The following is a 20,545-nucleotide window of genomic DNA, read 5'->3' as shown; positions in this document are numbered from 1 at the left end:
TAACTATGTCATGCACATACTTTTAGTAAACTCAAAAGGTCTTGGCTAACAAAGACCTCCAAAAGTCAATCAGTCTAGCATTAGCTGCAAGCCTTTTAACTTTGAGAAAGAAAGAAAGAAGGAAGGAAAGAAGGAAGGAAAGAAGGAAAGAAAGAAGTAAGGAAGGAAAGAAGGAAGGAAGGAACTAAGGAAGGAAGGAAGGAAGTAACTAAAGAAGGAAGGAAGGAACTAAAGAAGGAAGGAAGGAACTAAGGAACGAAGGAAGGAAAGAAGGAAGGAACTATTTCAAAGGACACAGTCTGATATATTGTGAAATAGCAGCCATTGAAAAAGCAAAACACTCCAAATGAAATTAGAACAGCATTGGCAGGAGATGGGATCTGATCATATGAAATGTGCATCAGAAGCTTGCTGCTGGCACATCAGGCTATAAACACGAAGGCAAGAAACAGTTAAGTAATTACAAAAACACTGGCATAGAAGGGAACTAACTTGTGTGCCGATGTGCTCCTTGTGATAGAGAAAAATGCATCCACTCAAAGTCAAGTTAATCAGTGGGTTAATTAGGCTCACCCACTGCACTGTGATATATACTGTAACGAGTGGGAGCAAAATGTGAATGCCACAGCAAAGACCAAGAGATGGAGAGAGGTGACTGAAAGCCCCTATATGTATGTATATTATACATATTTTAGTGAAATCAAAATGTCTTGATTAATGTCAGATCCAAAAATGTTAGCTGGTGATTTGAATAGAATGGCCACTTACATACCCCAATATTCTTCACCCTTCTCCAACCGTTATATAGGGATTCAACTATAACAAAAGGGACATTTTGTTCAAGCATGTTTCCCTAAAGGCCTCATACTTATGGCATTTGGTCTTGATCACAAATATTGTTAACACCTAACACAGATGCCCAAAAAAGTAAGATGCATGTGTAAATTCCAGATACTTTACAGCAGAATCAGAATATGTGGATATTTGTTCTCTCAGACAGGACTTAGAATTATTGATTGCTCACAGTGCTATGTTCATTAAAAGGAGCAGCACAGGTGAATCGGCAGGGATGGACATGAGAAACAGTGATCATCCATAAACTCATAATTGTAGATAGTTTCCTACACTGGAAACATGTAAATCTCTTCCTGTAAATGTAGGGGCAAAAGCAAGTTTGCCTCATAGTGAAAATGTCCTCTAGAAGAAGAAAATAAAACAAAAAATTAATAAAATGCACATTTCTGTCAGACTTACTCTGGTGGATTGACTGTCATGTAGTCAAACCACAGCAGGATTTTGGCAAAAATAAGAATATGCAAGAAAGTAGGCACATCTTACTTTTTTACTAGTACTTTGACAATTGGGCCACGTGTCTCCAATGCTCTCCAGTACTTCTATAAAAGGTTTTGGAATCGCATATGATAGGCAACTACAAACCTTATATATTTCATCTGCCGAATTCTAAATCAGGCCCATAATCTTAATTGCCTGTTACTGTCTGTAAATTGAATATATGTACATGTAGATATATAGTTTCTTTGGTTCCAGTTTGGCATGCTGATATTTCTGAAGCGCGGGAGAGGAGGCAACCATGCAAATTCTATTAATTTTGATCCTTTGAAATAAGAGTCTGAATGGCCATGGCACAGATGGTAACAATCACTCAACCAGAATGTTATCATTACTATGTTTATATTAAAAATATTAAATCTTTGCAATTTTTGAAAGACTTTGCAACACTAGATGCCAAACTCCTATAATATGGGATACTCTTTATATAGAACTTTTCTAGTTAATACCACATTTTCTAATTAAATAGCTAGCATTGACCTTGCTTTTCTTATATATTTTAAAGTTTTTTATGTCAGTTAATGGTTGCATTAATGAACACAAAATGTTATGTTGTTGGTGCTCATGACATAAAAGACCACAGTAAAGGCCATTTGATAAAAGGCATTTATTTCTATAGGAAGCGTGAATAAAGACATTTGACCATTCAACTTTAGCTGCAATTTTTATTCCTTAATCTCATTCAAATAAATGTACATATGAATGAACCAATAAATCAATACGATTCAAGAAATGAATGTGTACATTAAGAAATTGATATACTCAACCAAAAAAAAAATTGTTCATGTCCAGTTTTTTCTACTATAAGATTATCTATTTTGTCATAGTATGAATTAAATGTCACATTGTTATATTGTGAACAATGGTGAATTGACGACAATCATTTGATGATTATGTGGTTACAGACCTAAAAGTTTGCCTACAACATTGCACAATTTTACAATCACCTATCAGTTTTAATTTATTACACTTTCATGGCCACTTCGTTTTCTTATTGCATACCTACATTCAGAATATATGCTCCTTTAAATTTCAAAGCACGAAAGCTTGAATGCATGGACATCATATTTACCAGGGTGATGTGTACCTTTGAAAATAACATTTCAAAAGCCTGTTGATTACAGAGATGCTGCTCACTACGCATATTATGGTATTGAATTTTATATAGTATTTACATTGATCCATGTGACCATGTGTCGTTTTAGCGTTTTTTTCCGTGCTTTTGAAAGTTTTAGCGGAGCCATATGAGAACATACATTTGAAAAACTCGGGAAAACAAGTTGTCAGATGATTTCAGAACAACAGTTGAGCTACTAAATTCTGCAAGTTTGGCAGGGTTTATTTACAAAATGTAATGCTGGCCCAAGTAATGTTGTACTGCTGTCTAGTCACAAAATACAGGAGATATAACCAAAGTTTGAGAATAAAGATTCAAGATTGGATTTCTTGTCTCAACAACTGCAGGTGAAAGAAATATATTTTCACTACTGTGTCTAACTGCGGCAGAAAGGAAAGCCCTTAATTTATAAGGATACTTTTAAATCCTTAAGCATGAAAATGGGGATAGGACAGGGTGTCTGGGCAGATGTTTACTTCACAGTAGGTATGAAAAGGCTACTATGAGTCAACGCCCCGACTTGTAACTTCCTCATCACTGCAATCTCTATCTTGTCATTGACAGCTTCTTCTGTCACGAGCACATCTGCCACTATGGGTCTTCTCACAGAGCCACAGCTTCTTTTAAAGTACTCCCCTCACCTACCATTAATCACTTACTTGTTCTTTCACCTATCTTCGTCACCTTAATACTCTGACTGGCCAGTGTAAAAATGATACATTAACTGGTGCCTCTGAAATTATGTTAAGAGTTGGACCAGGCCCTTTTTGCAGCCCCCAGCCAGATCGTTGCTTTCCATTGCTGAACTCATTTTCGTTGGCATTAGGGCCCTGTGAACATTTTCCCTGCTAACTAGTGGTAAAGTGCTCATACACTCTCCCTACAACATGATACAACTGGCATCCTCCTGATTAGTGTATTTAATTTCCTTGTAAGTCCCTAGTAAATGGTACCTCTTGTATCCAGGGACTGTAAATAAAATGCTACTAGTATGCAGCAGCACTCTTTTTGTCACCAAATAACAGAACCTTTCAAAACACATCTCGGGCCTTCCACTGCAGCCTGTAGTGTAGGTTTAAACTGCCATTTTGAAATGGCAAAACAAACCTTTTGTCAGGCCAAAACTTTCATTTTGAAACTTTGAAATCATCCCTAAGATAGGTCTTAACCACAAATAGGGCAGGGTTAATTGTATTTGAAAACTAAGACATGTGACAAGTTTTACGTGTTTTGCCAGGGTAAAACTCCTAAAGTCATTTTTCACTGTTGTAAGGCCTATCTCTTGTATTGACTATCATTGGGTTACCCTATTACATTTAAAATGTGATAACTTTGGATTGGGAGTAGATAGAGTTATGCTGTTTTTCCTCAAATGAACGGTAATTTAAAATCCTGTTTAATCATAAAGTCAGATTTTAAGTCCCAGTTCTGAAAATGCCACGTTTGAAAAGTTTAGGGCATCAAAAACAAAGTGAAGGATGGAATGCTTGAATTAATCTCAGCCACTGGCGATCGCTTGTGCTGCATCAAATCCACAATTTTTCACCAACCATGCCACCTCAGTTTGGACCCAGCCACAGGCAAATTAGCCTTGACCCTGCTCTGAATGGAACAGTCCAGCTCAAACAGCCAGGCCAGGTCCTTCCTGAACCAGAACACAAGAAACCCAGGACTGGTTTCAACCTTATTATGTCTTCACCAGTCAAGTATAGCCTGATTTCAGTGACACAGCGGGAACAGGGCCCATGTCTGGGCATACCTGCAATGCTTAGGGCATAAAAAACAAAGTGAAGGATGGCATGCTTGAATTAATCTCACCCACTTATAATTACACGGGCCACATCCCAATCCATTGTATGAGTTCAAAGCCACTGGTTCATTTATGTTTCAGACCATTTTCTCAATGCACCCATTTTAATTTTTATGGGTCGCTGTTTACTCCCTAATTTGCAAGTGCAATATTATTTTTTAAAGTTGTGATGTGGAGGAATGCATGTTAAATCCAACCTAACATTAGGCTGCATACTAATCACACAGGAATTTTATGTCAAGGTTTACGTTTTTTTTTAAATTGTGAGTTTTGGAATAATGGTGGCGGAGGAGTTTAGTATGAAAAGATAGAACTATACAATTAGCCAATACAAAGTTTATTGAACAGGAGAGGCACCAAAGACCAGATCCATCCTCACTTTTAAAGACTTTAGAAAAGGGATGTAAAACAAAGCAATTACACCTACCGTCATAGTTTTCAATTGTGGTGAACATATGGAACAGTTACATGGATAGGATCTGTGTTTGATTGAATGATTCAGATGTTTGTTAATTGTTTGGTCAAGAATCTCAAACACATGATTGCTCTCTACTGTTGGGCCAAGAATTAATCTAACAAGTCAAAATATCTACAAATAAGTATATTGAAATCAACTATCCATATACTAAGTAAGTTTCATGTAACTGCCTCCATAGATTTAGATCTTAATTTGTATGTCATGCGGATTATTGTCTGTAGTACCCCTTGCTGGGGGCACAGTAGCCTTCCATGTGTCAGCCACTGAATAATCGTGATTAGGCCTTCCAGTGGGAAATGATAGCCTTCCTATGGTTTCGGTCAAGCTTTCTTCAGTGGCTTCGGCATCTACATCCACATATCTTCCAAGGGGTGCACAAATCTGAAGAACAGGGCTGGAAGAGGTTCACGTGAACTTTAATTTGGTTATGCTAAATATACCCTTGATGTGAGAATTGTGTTATTTTCACTGAAAATCAAATGTTATGTCCCAGGATGGTTGTAAGTCTGTTCACAAATGTATACTACAAACAAAACAAAAATTCTTATTCTTGCATGGCTTAGATAACAAAATATTGCTACAGTTTTCCCCATTCTGAAATTAATTTGTTCACTGCCATAACAATGGCCCTAATAAAGCCCCAATAATTCTGAAATGCCCAAATTCCAGTTAATGGGCTATCGTGGAAGATAGTTATAATTATCTTCCTAATAATTGGAATGCTCTACTTTTACACCTTTAATTTAATTTCAATGTGGTTTCAGCAAAGCTCTTAAATCTTGTCCTTTTTTGTCGAGCCGTAGACAAAATTGATTTCCCTTATTGTGCTTTAGCATTACTTGCTGTTTTACTACAAAAGTAAGTACGTTTCAAGTCTGTGGTGGCGCATCTTTTCGAACAATCATTGATTTTCTTTCACCTCTTGAAAGGAATGTATTGCACGCTAATCAAAGCGCAGACGCCGGAAAACTTGACCAACGTCATGATAAGTGTCTGCTGCAGACACCCTTTGTATTTTAACTTAGTTAAACGAATCTCTGTGAGAGGGTGATTAGTATGTATCAGGTCAAGTTTGAGGAGCTTCACTGTTGCGAGAAAATTGCAAAATTGCTTAACCTAAACTCCTAAAAGTGTTTGAATGTAGTTTTCTTCAATTACCTAAGACCTTGTACCAAATGTAAAAAGAACTGTCAAACTCGTGTGTTTAGTTGCTCATGAGTTGTTATGGGCAGGGACAAAATATACTGATACTGATTTATCAAGAGTGGATATTATTAATGCGCCAACAGCAGTGTCTTATTCATCAATTATTTGCATAACATATGAGACACTGATTTCAACAATGGGACCCTGAAATCGTATTTCGTACAGTTAGTCTAAAATGGAAAAACACGAGTTATGTTCCAATTACAAACAATTAGCCTTTCTCTGAAATTAATAGTGCATTGGCTAACTAGGTGTGTTAAAAAATAAGAAAGTAAAATCTATTTAAAGATATGAATTTTTAAAAAAGGAAGTTATACTGAGGCAACTCACTAAAATCAAGATTGGTTGGTATAAAAAGGTGCATAATGGAGGGAAAGATAAATCAGCTAAAGAAGCTACAAAAATTATCATATGACATTTTATACCCGAATGATGCATCTAAATTAATGTGAATTATTATTTGATATATTATTTTGTGGATTTCGGGCTTGCTTTTGGTTGGTAACTTCACACCATTTGAAAGTTGTTAGATTTGAGGGCCCTACTGGACGTCTTGTCATGTGTGGCAGATCTAACAAGTGAATGTCAGAGAGGTCTCTTTTCTATCATATCAGATGGTGGATTATCTAGAGTGTGCTTGTGGACCAGCCTAGCTACCTTGGTAGGTGGGGATGGTGGGCAGCCTTGTGACTTGTTGTGAGGCTGAGGTCTCTTTGAAGAGTTCCACATTAAAGGTTCTTCTGATGGCTACTTTTCTAGGTTGATTTCTCCAGTTCGAGCTCAAAGCCTTCCAGAATTATGCGCCTTGTATTTTTATGGTTCGACTTCTCTGTCTCTTTTATCTTAGCCTGGCCTGGCCGATTAGATTGACTGGGCCTGGTCTAGATTGGGGGCTATGTTTTTGAGGTATTTAAAGCAGTAAGAGCTTTGAGTATTCCCGAGTGGTATTATCCTTTTATCTCGGCCACTGGGAGCTAGTATCGCTGTTTTGGCAGTAGGGCCTGTTTCTTAAGATTCAGGCAGTGTTTAGATGCTTGATTTTGTATTTTTGCTATCTTCTCCTTTTCATTCCTTGAAGGTGCTAATTTTGATTATGTTACAGTAATCCATTTGAGTTAGCACCTAGGCTGTAGTAAGTTTGATGCAGTGGAATGCCATGGTGAGGGTAGATCCTTCTCAGCATCATACATTAGTAGTTAGTGCTAATAATTCCCACTGAAATCTGGTAGTCAAAGGACTGGTCGCGGTCTACAGAGGGAAAGGGCGAGTTGCCAATTTCTGACTATGGGAAAGTCACTGTTCCCTTACTGGGTGTGCTTAACAACCTCTTGCATGTATTACCCATCTCTAGCACAACACCACTGGTATCCTTGGCATGGTCTCCCCTGTCTTTTTTGCCTCTGCTTCCCATGTTTTGACTGTGTGCTGAACTCTGTTGTTGCTGTTTTTCGTACTCTTGGCACTTTACCACTGCCGACCAATGCAAAAGTGTAAGTGCCTCTGTGTAAATTGTATGTGTAATTGGCTTATTCCTGATTGGCATATTTGATTTACTAGTAAGTCCCTAGTAAAGTGCACTAGAAGAGCCCAGGGCCTGTAACTCAAATGCTACTAGTGGGCCTGCAGCACTGGTGTGCCACCCACATGAGTAGCCTTGTAAACATGGCTCAGACCTGCCACTGCAGTGTCTATGTGTGCAGTTTTAAACTGCCAATTCGACATGTGTACACACTTGCCAGGGCTAACCCTTCCCTTTTTCTACATGTAAGGCATCCCTAAGGTAGGCCGTAGGTAGCCCTATGGGCATGGTGCAGTGTATGTTAGAGGTGGGACATGTACTGATGTGTTTTACATGTCCTAACATTAAAAGACTGCTAAACTCAGCCTTCACTGTTGCAAGGCCTATCTCTCTTATAGGGTAACATGGGGGCTGCCTTTAAATATCATTAAGGTGTAGACTCCCTTTGGGAGTAGATAGAAATATGGAGTTTGGGGTCTCTGAACTCACAGATTAAAAATACATCTTTTAACGAAGGTGGTTTTTAAGTTCGACGTGTTGTATACTTCTAAGTATACTTATAATATGGGTTCAAGCAAATTCAAGCAATTTCATTTGTTGGTTCCACTGTCCTTCAAAAATCTTTGCTTGCTAGTGGTCAGTTCTGCCTCTTTGTCCTGCCTTTTCCTCTTTGGGAGGAGTACAAAGTACTGTCTTATTAAGCTATGTCCTGTTTATCTCGTCTGTAGGTGACTTTTTTTCTTTAGAATTTGCCTGTTGGTCTTACACTGTGAGTGTGTGTTCAGTCCCTCCTCCGAACCAGCTCCCTCTGCGAATAAAATGAACAGCACAGAGGGGTTTTTATAGTCCCCCTCGTTTATCTTAGCTCACGCACGTTTGGCTTTTAATGGAGAGCTTTAATTTCCTCGTTGCCTCTGACATAGCCATAAAAGACCAGCTGCTGTGCTCCGATGGGAGCTCCTTCAAGGGAGTGCCCTGCTGATTAGTGACTGAAAGTGCGATGTTTGTATGAGCATGATCCCACAAGCGTGCATTTAAATACAGGGAAAATGCAACCTACAATTTATTTACAGAAACTAAATACACTGTAAAAAAAAAACGGGCACAAAAACGTACAGAAAACACTGCGAGAGCAGCTCTCAGCTCCACAAGGCTATAACTGGCATTGCCCCTTTAAGGGGTCCCTTGAAACCGCCCTCGCTCTCATGTTGTCCTTCCTTTCTCAGTGGAACGCTTCTTTGGGATGATCTCTATCTGTACAGTCCTAGACCTTCACTTGCCCCTTTCCGCACCCCTATTTTTTTAATGCAAGCAACTTGGCGTTTACAAAAATAATGAATCAGCTCGCTTACATCAACTGCTTTACTTTAATTTTTTTTCTCATCTGCGCTCCAATGGTTCATAGTAATTCACTGTTTAATTCCTATTTCGAGGTACCCTAAGCGCCATCTTGTGGCAGAAACGTAGGCAACAATCTTTAACCCAACTGGCTCATTTATTGCAGTTATACCGACTGCTGCTCTGAAACTTTTGACCCTGGTTTGATCTCATCTGATTCCTCCTTCGTGCTCCCAGCTGTATGTTAAAGTGACCATGCTGACAGTTCACCAGTGACATAACAAGGTTGCGTATGTTAAGTGCAGATTGACATTTGTAATTATTTTCTTAAGTGTCAAGTGCATTTCAATTTCGGGTGTAGGACTCCATGTTGGTTGTCAGTGTATGTATGGTATTGCTATTGGCATCCGTTTTGGATTGCCCCTGGTTTTGTTACAGCACAAGATGGAGGTGGTGAATAAGCCCCCTAGGAGGGTGTAGCTTCGGACCATGCAGTTTGGAGGGAACTAGACAGGGATGCCCTTAGACATTCTGTGTGACTTAGAATGGAATTGCTGGTTAATCCTTTATGAGCACTGCCATTTGGGTGATGCTAATGTTTCTTTTTATTTCCTACACAGGGCCAACTCGCTGGGTTTTACCCAGCGCAATTGCGCTCATTTAAAAAAAAAAGTTTTTGGGTAATTTCCCCCAGTCCACATCCCCACCCCCAACCTACCTCCCCTTGAGACTTGCGACCGCTGCACATATGCATTGCCACGCGTCCTCTAGTTTACAACGCTAATTGCTCTGACTCGAGGAAACGTGAAACCCTTTGCATTGCAAATCCTTGTTTTATCTAGCTGAGTGGGTACGGCTAGAGCACTCCAAGGAAGAAAGCTGTGGTACACCTAGGGAATGTGTGTGTGTGCGTGGGATGGATTGCTTCATAACCAGCATGTCCTCCCCATGTTTTCATCACAAAAGAAGCACTTGGTGTGTCTCTGTCCGGTCTCTGAAATGTCTGCACCCTTGGGATGCAGCGAGTATGAGTGAGCTATATGTGAAGCTCTCTCTTAAATGCAAATACATGAAGACACGTATGCATGCCTAAGTATCAGTGGGCCTAATTGTAGCAATGAACACGCAAGCGTTGCTCTGTAGCCATATCTTGCAGAAAAGAAAGCGTACTAATATATTTGACATGTTTCTTGCTTGAAAGTGCAAATTAATAAAACAGCTTGGTTCTCGAGGGGCAGTCCTACCTTTCTAGTTTCCACTTGTGTGTTTTTCACACTATAATATTTCACATGTATATGGCACTCTATGCCCCATTTGAAGAATTCTAAACTGCTTAAGACAAGGGAAAAGAGACAAAGGGCGGTGACGTGAAGAGGGGGTAGAGTGCTTTGCTCAGAAATATGGGCCTTGAACCCTGGCAACGTCAGTCTAGTTTTCTCTTGTTACTCCTCTGTGGCTGTATTGTGTCTTTTTTTGGGGACTTACGTTAGCCAGCCAACAACTCTGATGGTGAGGTGGTGAAAGTGCTGTTCAATTGAAATTAGCATGGCAGATTTAAATTAGGATGCTAAATGGCAACATTTACATTTTTGGCTGCAGATAGAGGAAGAAGGTAAATAGAATTGTTTTAGTCATGTGCAGGGCCACTGGAATTATGTGATAGGAAAAGTCCAAATTATGAGGCAGAGTTGACCAATTTATGTAGCAAGAAAAGTCTAGTTATGAATTTACAGCACAAATCGTTCTAACTCCAGCAAATGCGAGACCTATTGCATTGCAAATGCTTGTTTAGATTGTTAGTTTGAAAATGCTACTTTTACAAGGTAGGCATTCTCTTGCTTAAATCATTCTGTGACTCTGCCTGTTTGTGGATTTCCTGTCTGGGTCAGACTGACAGTTGGACTGGTGTGAATTCCCTCTAGACAGTGAGCTTGGGAATAGCCTGAATATCCTGATGGGCCATCTGTGCTAGAGTGGAAGGAGGAGTGGTCACTTACTCCTGAATGGGCTGTGTCTGCCCTCTCACAATGCAGACTCCAACCCCCTGGTGTGAGTCTGCAGGCCTGGCCTGGACAAGGCAGGATCTTCTGAACAACAGAGACTTTCCTTTGAAGTAGGCCTACTTCAAAAGCAGAAAGGTGTATAAGTATTGGACCCAAAATCCCACATTTTCAGATTTCTTCAAGGATTCAAGAGGAACCTTTGCCAAGGCGAAGAGCTGAACAGCTGAGGAGAAGTGCTTCTCCTGCTTGTGACTGTGCTTTGCTGGGCTATCCTGCAGTTGCTGCTTCTGCCCGTGAAAGGGGACAAATACTAGACTTTGTTGTGCATTCCTGCTTGAGAATAATCTCCAAGGGCTTGAGTTGAGCTTGACTTCTGTTGTTGAAGTCTCAGGGCCATCAAAGACTTTCTCTGCCAGTGGTGCCCCATCCAGTCCCTGGGACCTTGAAAGGTGAAGCTGGTGGAAAGGAACTGAAATCCATGGAAACACTGCCGTGCAGGGAAATTTTTGTTGCACCATCCTCAACGAGGCTGATAAATGATGCGCCACCCCCCTCACAGCTGAAATCGATGGTCCGTCTGCATCACAGTAGGAAGATTGATGCATCGTGGCTGGAGAAATGATGCTCAACATTCGCTAGTGGCTGCTGATAACTACTCAAACCCCAAGCAGTGTGGTTTCCTGACACCGTGCGACTGGATTTCAATGCAACTTCGCTCCTCGTGACAAATTGCCGCAAAGCCTGCCCAGACTTGACGTGCCCATCCGGAAATCGACGGCCTCACTTGTGAGTAAGGAATTGCTGCATCGCTGACTTTTCCGATGCATGCTCACCCGAAATTTTTACGCAAACCAGGTACTTTGTGTAACAACAGCATTCTCATTGTTTTGTAAGGATTAAGGCCCTCATTATGAACACGACGGTTTGCACGGTTTGTTCTATCAGCCGCCAGCCCCCCAGGGACCCTGCTGGCCGTATAACAATAATTCTGCTGTTTCCGCCCGCCGACTCAGCAGAATGACTGGCCAGGACACTGCCGGCGGCTCCACATGCCTCTGTGCAGCGGGTGCAGCTGCACCCGTCGCGCAGATCACTGGCTGTAAATCGGGAAGTGACCTGTGCGACGGGGCACTGCACAGAGGCCCCTGCACTGCCCATGCCAAGTGCATGGGTAGTGCAGGGGCCCCAAGGGGGGCCCCAGAGCACCCCTTCCGCCACCCTTTCCCGGACAATGCCGTCCACCGCCAGGCTGCCTGTCGGAGGCAGCCTGGCGGTGTGGGCTGCCATGCTGGATGGTGGAATTTCCCGCCACCACTGGCATGGCAGCCCACACCGCCAAGTTCATAATGAGGGCCAAAGACTCTTATTCTTTTTTAAATTAATATCTTGACTTGTGTATGTTGGATTTTTGTCGTTTTGGTCTTATTTGATTTAGATAAATATTACCTATTTTCCTAAACTGGTATGGAGTCCATTTGTTTATTTATTACTGAGTGTGTTGGTAGAAATACTTTACACATTGCTTCTGGGGTTAAGCCGTTCTGTTCGTGCCAAGCTACCAAGGGGTGAGCGGGGGTTAATCAGGTGTGTTTCTCCTTTACCCTGGCTAGAGTGAGGGTCCCTGTTTAAACAGATTGCAAACTGAGTGCCAACCAGGGACCCCCATTTCTAACAACTACATTTTCCACTTACAAATTGCTTATCATAAAAACGAAAAGATACTTTCATCCAACAATGGGCAGCAGCAACAAATAAATAAAGATGAGAGAGCAGCTTTAAAGTGCTTCTGTCTGCAAGTAGCTCAACCTGAATATGAATAATTATCATTTATTTGTGTTAATTCAATAATTATTGAATATCTTTTTTTTTCAGGGAGCATAAATGTTTAGAGGCCAATTTACAAGGGTCTTGCTACAGCAATGTGCGACCCGAAACATATGTAAATCTATGCACATTGATTTTCACTTATCTTTAACTTTTTTTGATTCGTAAAAAACTTCAGAACTCCTGGGAGTTTGCAACTGTCGAAAGTTTATAAAAGTACCTACGTGAAAAAGCTTTTAAATATGCTTCAACATATGACGTGCACATTTATGCATGTGTAAATGTTTGAAAAATCATCATTTTATTATTTTTCTTCTTTCAAGAGGATATTTCTGCCAATAAGGTAGATTGCTTTCCAAATTATTTTGGGCGCATTCCTCCCATTCACTCTCTGTATACAAAGTAACTACATCCTATTGACAGGAGTCTGTTCATATTTAGGACAGGGCTGTGCCTTGAGGATGTTTGTGAATATGACCAATACAGAAATCCCTTAGTGTTCATTTATTTTATAAAGCTTTCCCATCCTGGAATGCCCACTTCTTGCCTAGGGAGAGCTTACTTACTTTCACATACAACACCAACATACCAATATATATTCAAATGCACATGCACATTATGTCATTTAAACATTCTTTGAAAGTTATGTGCACAAATCAGTTTGTGAATCATGTCTGTGAAGTAGTCAGTGCATAAGGTAGACCATTATGATTAATGGGAATGCTGTCCCAGGAAAAGAATAGCTTCTACCAAACCTACTATTCTCATAGAAGGATCTTAAAAAGTTCCTATTGATCAAGGGCCCCATTTACTAGCAAATGATGCAGCATGGCACTGCGAGCTAGGTTGCTGAGCGGGTTTGCATCATTTTGAAAGTGCAGGGATGCATCATATTTACAGCGCATCCCTGTACTTTCCTCAGCACTGGAGCACAAACTGTTTTCTGGCACCAACGCAGGCATCCTTGCACCATTGTGCAAGGGTGCCTGCATTGCAGGGATGATTGTTTATGTGCAGGAAGGTGTAACATAAACAGTCATTATTGGTAAATAATGTTATTTCTCCCCGTTGCGCCACTTTCACGCCACCCCTGAGGTGGAGTAGGAATCTGACACATTCCCAGCCTTGTAAGTCTGTGATTGCATCGGATTCCTTAAAGGTCCATGGGTGTTGGGTGGGGACACCCACAGCAACACCCATGGAACGCCCCTTTCATGCAGAGTTATGCATTAAAGGGAGCAATAAAAGGTGGCTTTGCGTGGCCTTGTAAATATGGGCCAACACACTGCACCACCTGAGCGTCAAAAAATGGCACTCCATTGGAGTAGTGTGCCACTAGGGCCTTGTAAATGAGGCCTCAAAATGTCTTGAAGAGTGACTATAGACTTAGGAGTCTTTTTGACCCTGATAGGATTGCCACCAAGTGAATTCAAAGTACCCCTGCCATGTCAGCACTTCCCCAGAATTCCCTTAGGGGATTCGCATTGTAAGGCTTTGACCTTACAGCAGAAACACTTTCAACCAAAATGTGAATTTCCACCCATCCTCCTTCTCAATGTGATATGATGGGGCATTCAGCAATCATTTTTTGTATTTGATCTGACATCATTGGTGTGGCTTTCCCCCAAACGTTTGCCTTCACTCCTTTACTTTGCTGAACTTGTTTTTTGTTGTTATTAGGAGTCTCTGCACTTTACCCCTGCTAACCAGTGCTTAAGTGCTTTTGGTCTCTTCTAAAAACATTGTACAGTTGTCCTACACCTAATTGACACATTTCATTTTCTTGTAAGTCCCTAGTAAATAATACTACTTGTAGCCAGGGCCTGTAAATTAAACTCTAATAATGAAGAGCAGCATCCTCTGTGTCACCTACTAAAGTAGCACTGGAAACCATGTCTCAGGCCTGCCACTGCAGGCTGTAGTGTAGTTTTAAACTGCCAATTCGACCTGGAAAAGGGCCAGCCTTCATTTTTACTTCTTATAAGTCACCACTGAGATAGGCCCTAAAAGCTCATAGAGCAGTGTGCATGGTATGCACGACGCAGGACACATGTTTAAAGTTTATATATCCTTTACATGCCTCATCAGTGAAATACTTCAAAAGTCATTTTTCAATGTTGTAAGGCTATCTCTTCCATAGGCTAAAACTGTGCTACCTTATTACACTTAAAAAGTGCTAATGTCATGACAGCATGATTGTGAATGGCTCTGCTGTTATGGGTTGTGTATTGCCTTCAGACAGTGGGGAAAAGAAAGCTTAGGTGTGAGGGGAGCAGGTTTTCCTGGAAGAATGCCTTTTTGAGGAGCTGCATCCTACCTTGAATACACTTCAAAGGTCCTGGCCTGCAGCACATACAAATTAACCAGATACCAGGCCTGCCATTGACTTTATCACCATAGAGAGTTTGGAGTCAGGAGAAGAGGAAGAAAAGACCAGAACGAGTTTTAGGGTCCCTCGCTACCACCCTGCAATGGTGTCTTTCATCTCTCCATGGCACCTTACTCTCATGTATTTCATTTGTTTTATAACACTTCTCATACCAGCGTAGGGTGTAAGAGCACTTCACATCACATACCCATCATACAGAGGCAATGAATCATACGTGTGCAAATCAGTGTATAGGAAATGGTACATAAGACCATGAGGACTACAAGGTGTAGGAGGCACGTCTTCCATACTGGTAGGCAGTATACTGTATGAGTGTTTGGTATAAAGAAGCAAACACTCTGATTTTAAAATTTAACATAGTTGTGATTGGCTTTACCAATAAAATGTATTTCTACCCAAACAAACCCTCTTTAGCAAAATTAGGATAAAGAAAGACTGAGGAAAATCTTGACACAAACAAGCTTGTTTGTCTCTGCGAAGAGCCCAGGACTTCATCTTTTCTTAGGAGAAGAAGCTCAACTGATGCCACACCAAGAAAATAGGACCTGGGGCCACCTATTGGGGGACAGGACCTCACTCCAACAGAGGCCAGCTGGGCCTAGGCAGGCCCAGTTGCAGGTACAGGTAGCAGGTCAGCTGGGCAGCTGGAAGGAGACTCTGAAGCTTGTCATGTCCCTGTAAATCAGAACAGGCGGTCAGCCAGCTGACCCTTGGATTCACTTTAGTTTGGAATCAAGGTTACAGGTCCTGTCTTCCTTCTCAGCAAGCAGGACAGCAGAGTAGCAGAGCAACAAAGTAGCAGATTTTCTGGCACAGCAGCCCTTTTTCAGTAGTATCCACAGTTGCAGAGGTATACTGAAGTAAGAGTTTGGTGCCTTCTTTGAAGTGACAGAAACTTCTACAGAATTTCCTTTTAAGTACTTGAAGTTTTCTTCCTCCCCTACCTTGGTTCCAAGCTGCCTGTATGAACAATGCAGTTGTGACAAGTCCTTTGGGAGAAGGCGCAGCACAGCCTATTCATTTGCAAGTGGGGCTATGCCCAACTCCACCACCCCACCCAGCTAGTTGATGGTCCATCCAAATACATCTAATCCCACTATTGTGTGACTGTGTGGGAGAAATAAACAAAGTCCAACTGTCAACTACACCCTGTCATGTGATGCAGGATACTTGATGCAGACAACAAATAGAACAAAAAATTGAAAACTTTCTAAAAAGTGAATTTTCAGAATTGTTACTTACAATCCGACTTTACCTTTAAAAGGGGTTTTACATTACAATTATTTAGATGTCAAACTAAAAAAAAATTCTTGCTTTCCCTCGAAAGTTAGCATTATTAAATTTAATAAGGTAACCCAATGTCATAATATGGGAGAAGTAGGCAGTAGTAAAAAACAAATTTAAGATTGTTTTACTACCAGGACATGTACAAATTAAAGGTACATGTCCAGCTTTTAAATACACTGCACCCTGTCCTGTGGGCTGTTTAAGGACTACCCTAAGGTGACCTATATGTACAAAAAAATAGCATTTAAGCCTGGCAAAAAGTCTATTTTGACAGGTTGAAATGGCAGGTTAAAATTGCATGCACAGTCTGTAGTGGCAGAGTTGACATATGTTTAACAGGCTATTGAGGTGAGTGGCACAATCAGTGCTGTAGGTCCACTAGTAGCATTAAATGTACAGGCCTGGGGTACATGTACCACCACTTTACTAAGAACTTACAACCAAATTAAATGTGCTAATTGGGTGTAAGCCAATGTTACCAGCTTTAAATGAGAGAGCACAAGCCCTTTAGTACCAGTTAGCAGTGGTAAAGTGTGCAGAGTCCTAAAGCCAGCAAAAATAAAGTTAGCAAAAAGTTGGAGGATAACCTCATCAAGGATTTTGGGTCCAACACCCTTCATGCAGGTTCTTGAATATGAGGTTTAACATATGTGTTGAATAAGTGGAGGGGCTCCACAATCTATAACTATTGGTTTAGCTGAAAAATTAGCAAAGTGCACTGTCTGCATTAGGTTTTCTAGAACTGTGCAAACCACAAGTGTGGCAGAATGGGGCATCTGTTGTTTTTTTTAAAGATGCCCCTGTTAATGCAATGGCAAAGGCCTCCTTTAGTCATTTTATTACACTTACTGAAGTCATTTTTTCGGTGTAGCTTTGTATTGATGATTTGTGTTTCATGGTTGTACATATTCTGTAGGTGTTTTGAAAATGATGATAGTGCATTGGCCCTGTGCCATATTTCAGATAAAGTTTAACCCTAGTGAAAATGATAACCAAATAAATATGTGCATAATTTTTAGTCATTCATGAGTATTTCATTGCACATCATGCATAGTGAATGCACGTCTGAATGTGTGCATTTGCACCACAATCACCTGTAAGTGTGACACTAATCCACATTACTAGTGTCTGTGTAGGGTAGTAACTGCATTAATTATGCCTAGGTTTAGGAAAATTCTGAATTATTTTTATCTGGATTTCAGTTCACATGTACAAGATCCCTTTCTACCTTCAGCTTCACATAAATTGACAGCTAGTTGCACTTTCCAACAAAGACTATACTACTTATTATTTATGGCAGCTTCATATGAGTATAATTTGAGACTTGGGTAAATGTGGTTAGTGCATATCTCATCGCTTGCGAAGGTCTAAAATCCAAGCATGTATCTCTTCATGATCAGCAACTAAATTTAAATTGCATTTCTTTTGCTGTCCATTGGGTACAAACCAAATGTACAACATTTGCTTGCCCAGAACCGTTACATAATTGTATGTCACACTTAAGAACGTACAAATCTTTTCACTTGTCAACACATGACTATGTTATAGACCTGAAAGAATTTAACTGAACTGGCCCTTTAAAGTTGTATGTGCCAAAACAACAAATGTGCTTCCAGTTTTAAAGTATTAGTCCAGAGGGGGCATGAAACATCCTTCTAACCTTCACCTTGGTTCAAATAGACTCTAGTATCTAAATACTTTTGCTATCATTGCAGCTAAGCGGTTACCCAGAAGGTAATGCAGCTGTTTTCAGGACAGTGTCATACTATTAGCCACATATCTATTTTTAGGTCAAGAAAACCATGCCCAAACAGAGCATTATAAATGTGTCATGACCTTCTAGTAAGTACTTGTCTTTGGGGGAAACTATAATTTATTGAGGTATGGCCTATTAAAATATGAATCCTTTGCTGAACATGTTATTTTCAGGAATTCCTGCTGTATCCAATTCAGCTATACTTTCTGTTGAGCATGTATTTCTGAATTAATTCTGTATTTACGCTGACTTTATTGTCCCACAGGTGAAAGCAACTGATGAAGATACTCGTTTATTTGGCACAGTGGAATACTTTCTCAATGACAGATTTAAAAACAACGACGAATCTCATCTGTTTAGCATTGATACGGCTACAGGTGATATCTGTGTATCTAAGGACATCAACAGGGAAGACCATCCCTCATGTTATGATCTTTTGGTCAAAGCAAAAGATGGGGTAAGTGACATGCAAAGAATAGAAAATACTTCACTATTTGGCCAATCTATGCCTATTGATCCAAAAGCATTTCAACAATGTATTCCTTTTGAGATATGTTTCTCAGGTTCTCTTTGTATGGTTAAACATTAAATAAGTGCACTTCTGTAATACAATCAATTTTATATTTGTTACATCCTTAAGCCGAGAAATTTAACATGCATGATTGAACAAACACATAGGCACTTAGGGATCCTGAAAGAGGTACTCAGAAAGAAAGTAACAACACAAGAATAATATATTTATGATCAACAAAAGGGATAAAGGGGGTGATTCTAAGTCCGGCGGGCGGCCAGACTTCCCCCACCAAAATACCGCTCCGCGGTCGAAAGACTGCTGAGGGTATTTTGGGATTTGCCCTGGGCTGGCGGGCGGCCGCCCGCCAGCCCAGGGCAAATCAACCTTCCCACGAGGACGCCGGCTCAGAATTGAGCCGGCGTAGTGGGAAGGTGCGACGGTGCAGGGGCACCCGTCGCGTATTTCAGTGTCTGCAAAGCAGACACTGAAATACTTTGTGGGGCCCTCTTACGGGGGCCACTGCAGTGCCCATGCCATTGGCATGGGCACTGCAGGGGCCCCCAGGGGCCCCGTGGCACCCCCTACCGCCATCCTGTTCCTGGCGGGAGACCCGCCAGGAACAGGATGGCGGTAGGGGGTGTCAGAATCCCCATGGCGGCGGAGCGCGCTCCGCCGCCATGGAGGATTCTGCAGGGCAGCGGGAAACCGGCGGGAGACCGCCGGTTTCCCGCATCTGACCGCGGCCGAACCGCCGCAGTCAGAATGCCCTGCGGGGCACCGCCGGTCTGTCGGCGGTGCTCCCGCCGACCCTGGCCCCGGCGGGTCAGAATGACCCCCAAAATCATTAAAGGTAACCATAAAAATGTGGTCTCCAAACGTAAAACGTAGTTTTCTAACTGTTTAGGGTTTTTGTTTCCCAGATGTAGGTCTTTAGTGACACTCCACAACATTATTGTGAGATAAAAAAGCTAAATAGTGTGCAACATCTCTTTCACCTGTTATAGGAGTATCTTACATAAACAGTCCCCTCAATCCTCCAATTTGCAACTCTGACTAGGAGCACCAGTTTGTTGTCTAATCATTGATCTTGAGCATGTTCCATGGCTTAAAAGCTTTAGTTAACACAATCCAAACAACACACATTGTTCATTAAGTTCAATTTACTTCTAAAGAGGCCTGTAGGAGAACCAAACAATGTGTATGAAACCTAAGAAATCTTGCTCAGTAAAAGGAAAACTAAAACAATGAATTGCCTTTCATTTAAAGTTTGTGGGCTCGATCCACAAAGGACTTTGATCTTGAGGCTGAGGACCTGTAGTCGTGGCGTGGGGGCACACTCATGGTGGGGACCCGCACTTGTGGCGGGACCTCCGCATTGTGATTACTCACTGCTAAGGTCCCACCGCGAGTGTGGGTCCTCCCACCATAACTGCTGGCCTCCACCACGAGTGCAGAGGCCCTTTGTGAATCAGCCATTCAGTCAGTATTGTAGTAACCTCTAATGGTACATATTGCCTAGAACATAAGAAAATGATACCAATAGTTGTAAAAGCTATAAAGGATCTGATTTAGAGTTTGGCTTATGGGTTACTCCATCACAAACGTGACAGATATCACAATATTACGATCCCATGATATCCTATGGGGATCGTAATATGGCAGACGGGATATCTGTCATGTTTGTGACATAGGTGGTCATTACAACCCTGGCGGTCGGTGTTAAAGCGGTGGTAAGACCGCCAACAGGCCGGCGGTAAAAACTCTGCAACTACGACCGTGGCGGTAACCGCCAACAAAGACCACCACTTTAACACTCCGACCGCCACGGCGGTACAAACAAACAGCACAGCGGTCACCGCCAACAGACAGGCGGAGGACAATGTACCACCCACAGTATGACAACCTACCAATCCGCCACCTTTTCCGGGGCGGATTCACCGTGGATAAAAACACG

The 20,545-nt window shown here is 41.4% G+C and overlaps 1 protein-coding gene across 1 annotated transcript in view; it reads left to right on the top strand.

Moving 5' to 3' along the window:
• LOC138255265 (protocadherin-23-like) overlaps nt 1-20,545 on the top strand; it is an 836,716-nt gene that overhangs the window by 443,992 nt on the left and 372,179 nt on the right. Inside the window, exon 2 of the mRNA XM_069205832.1 lies at nt 18,343-18,534. Coding sequence (XP_069061933.1) covers nt 18,343-18,534 — 192 coding nt within the window. The remainder of the gene's footprint in view (nt 1-18,342; nt 18,535-20,545) is intronic.

The sequence above is a fragment of the Pleurodeles waltl genome, chromosome 1_2 (assembly GCF_031143425.1).
Source record: "Pleurodeles waltl isolate 20211129_DDA chromosome 1_2, aPleWal1.hap1.20221129, whole genome shotgun sequence".
Taxonomy (NCBI): Eukaryota; Metazoa; Chordata; class Amphibia; order Caudata; family Salamandridae; genus Pleurodeles; species Pleurodeles waltl.
This window is presented reverse-complemented; position numbering and strand designations above follow the sequence as displayed.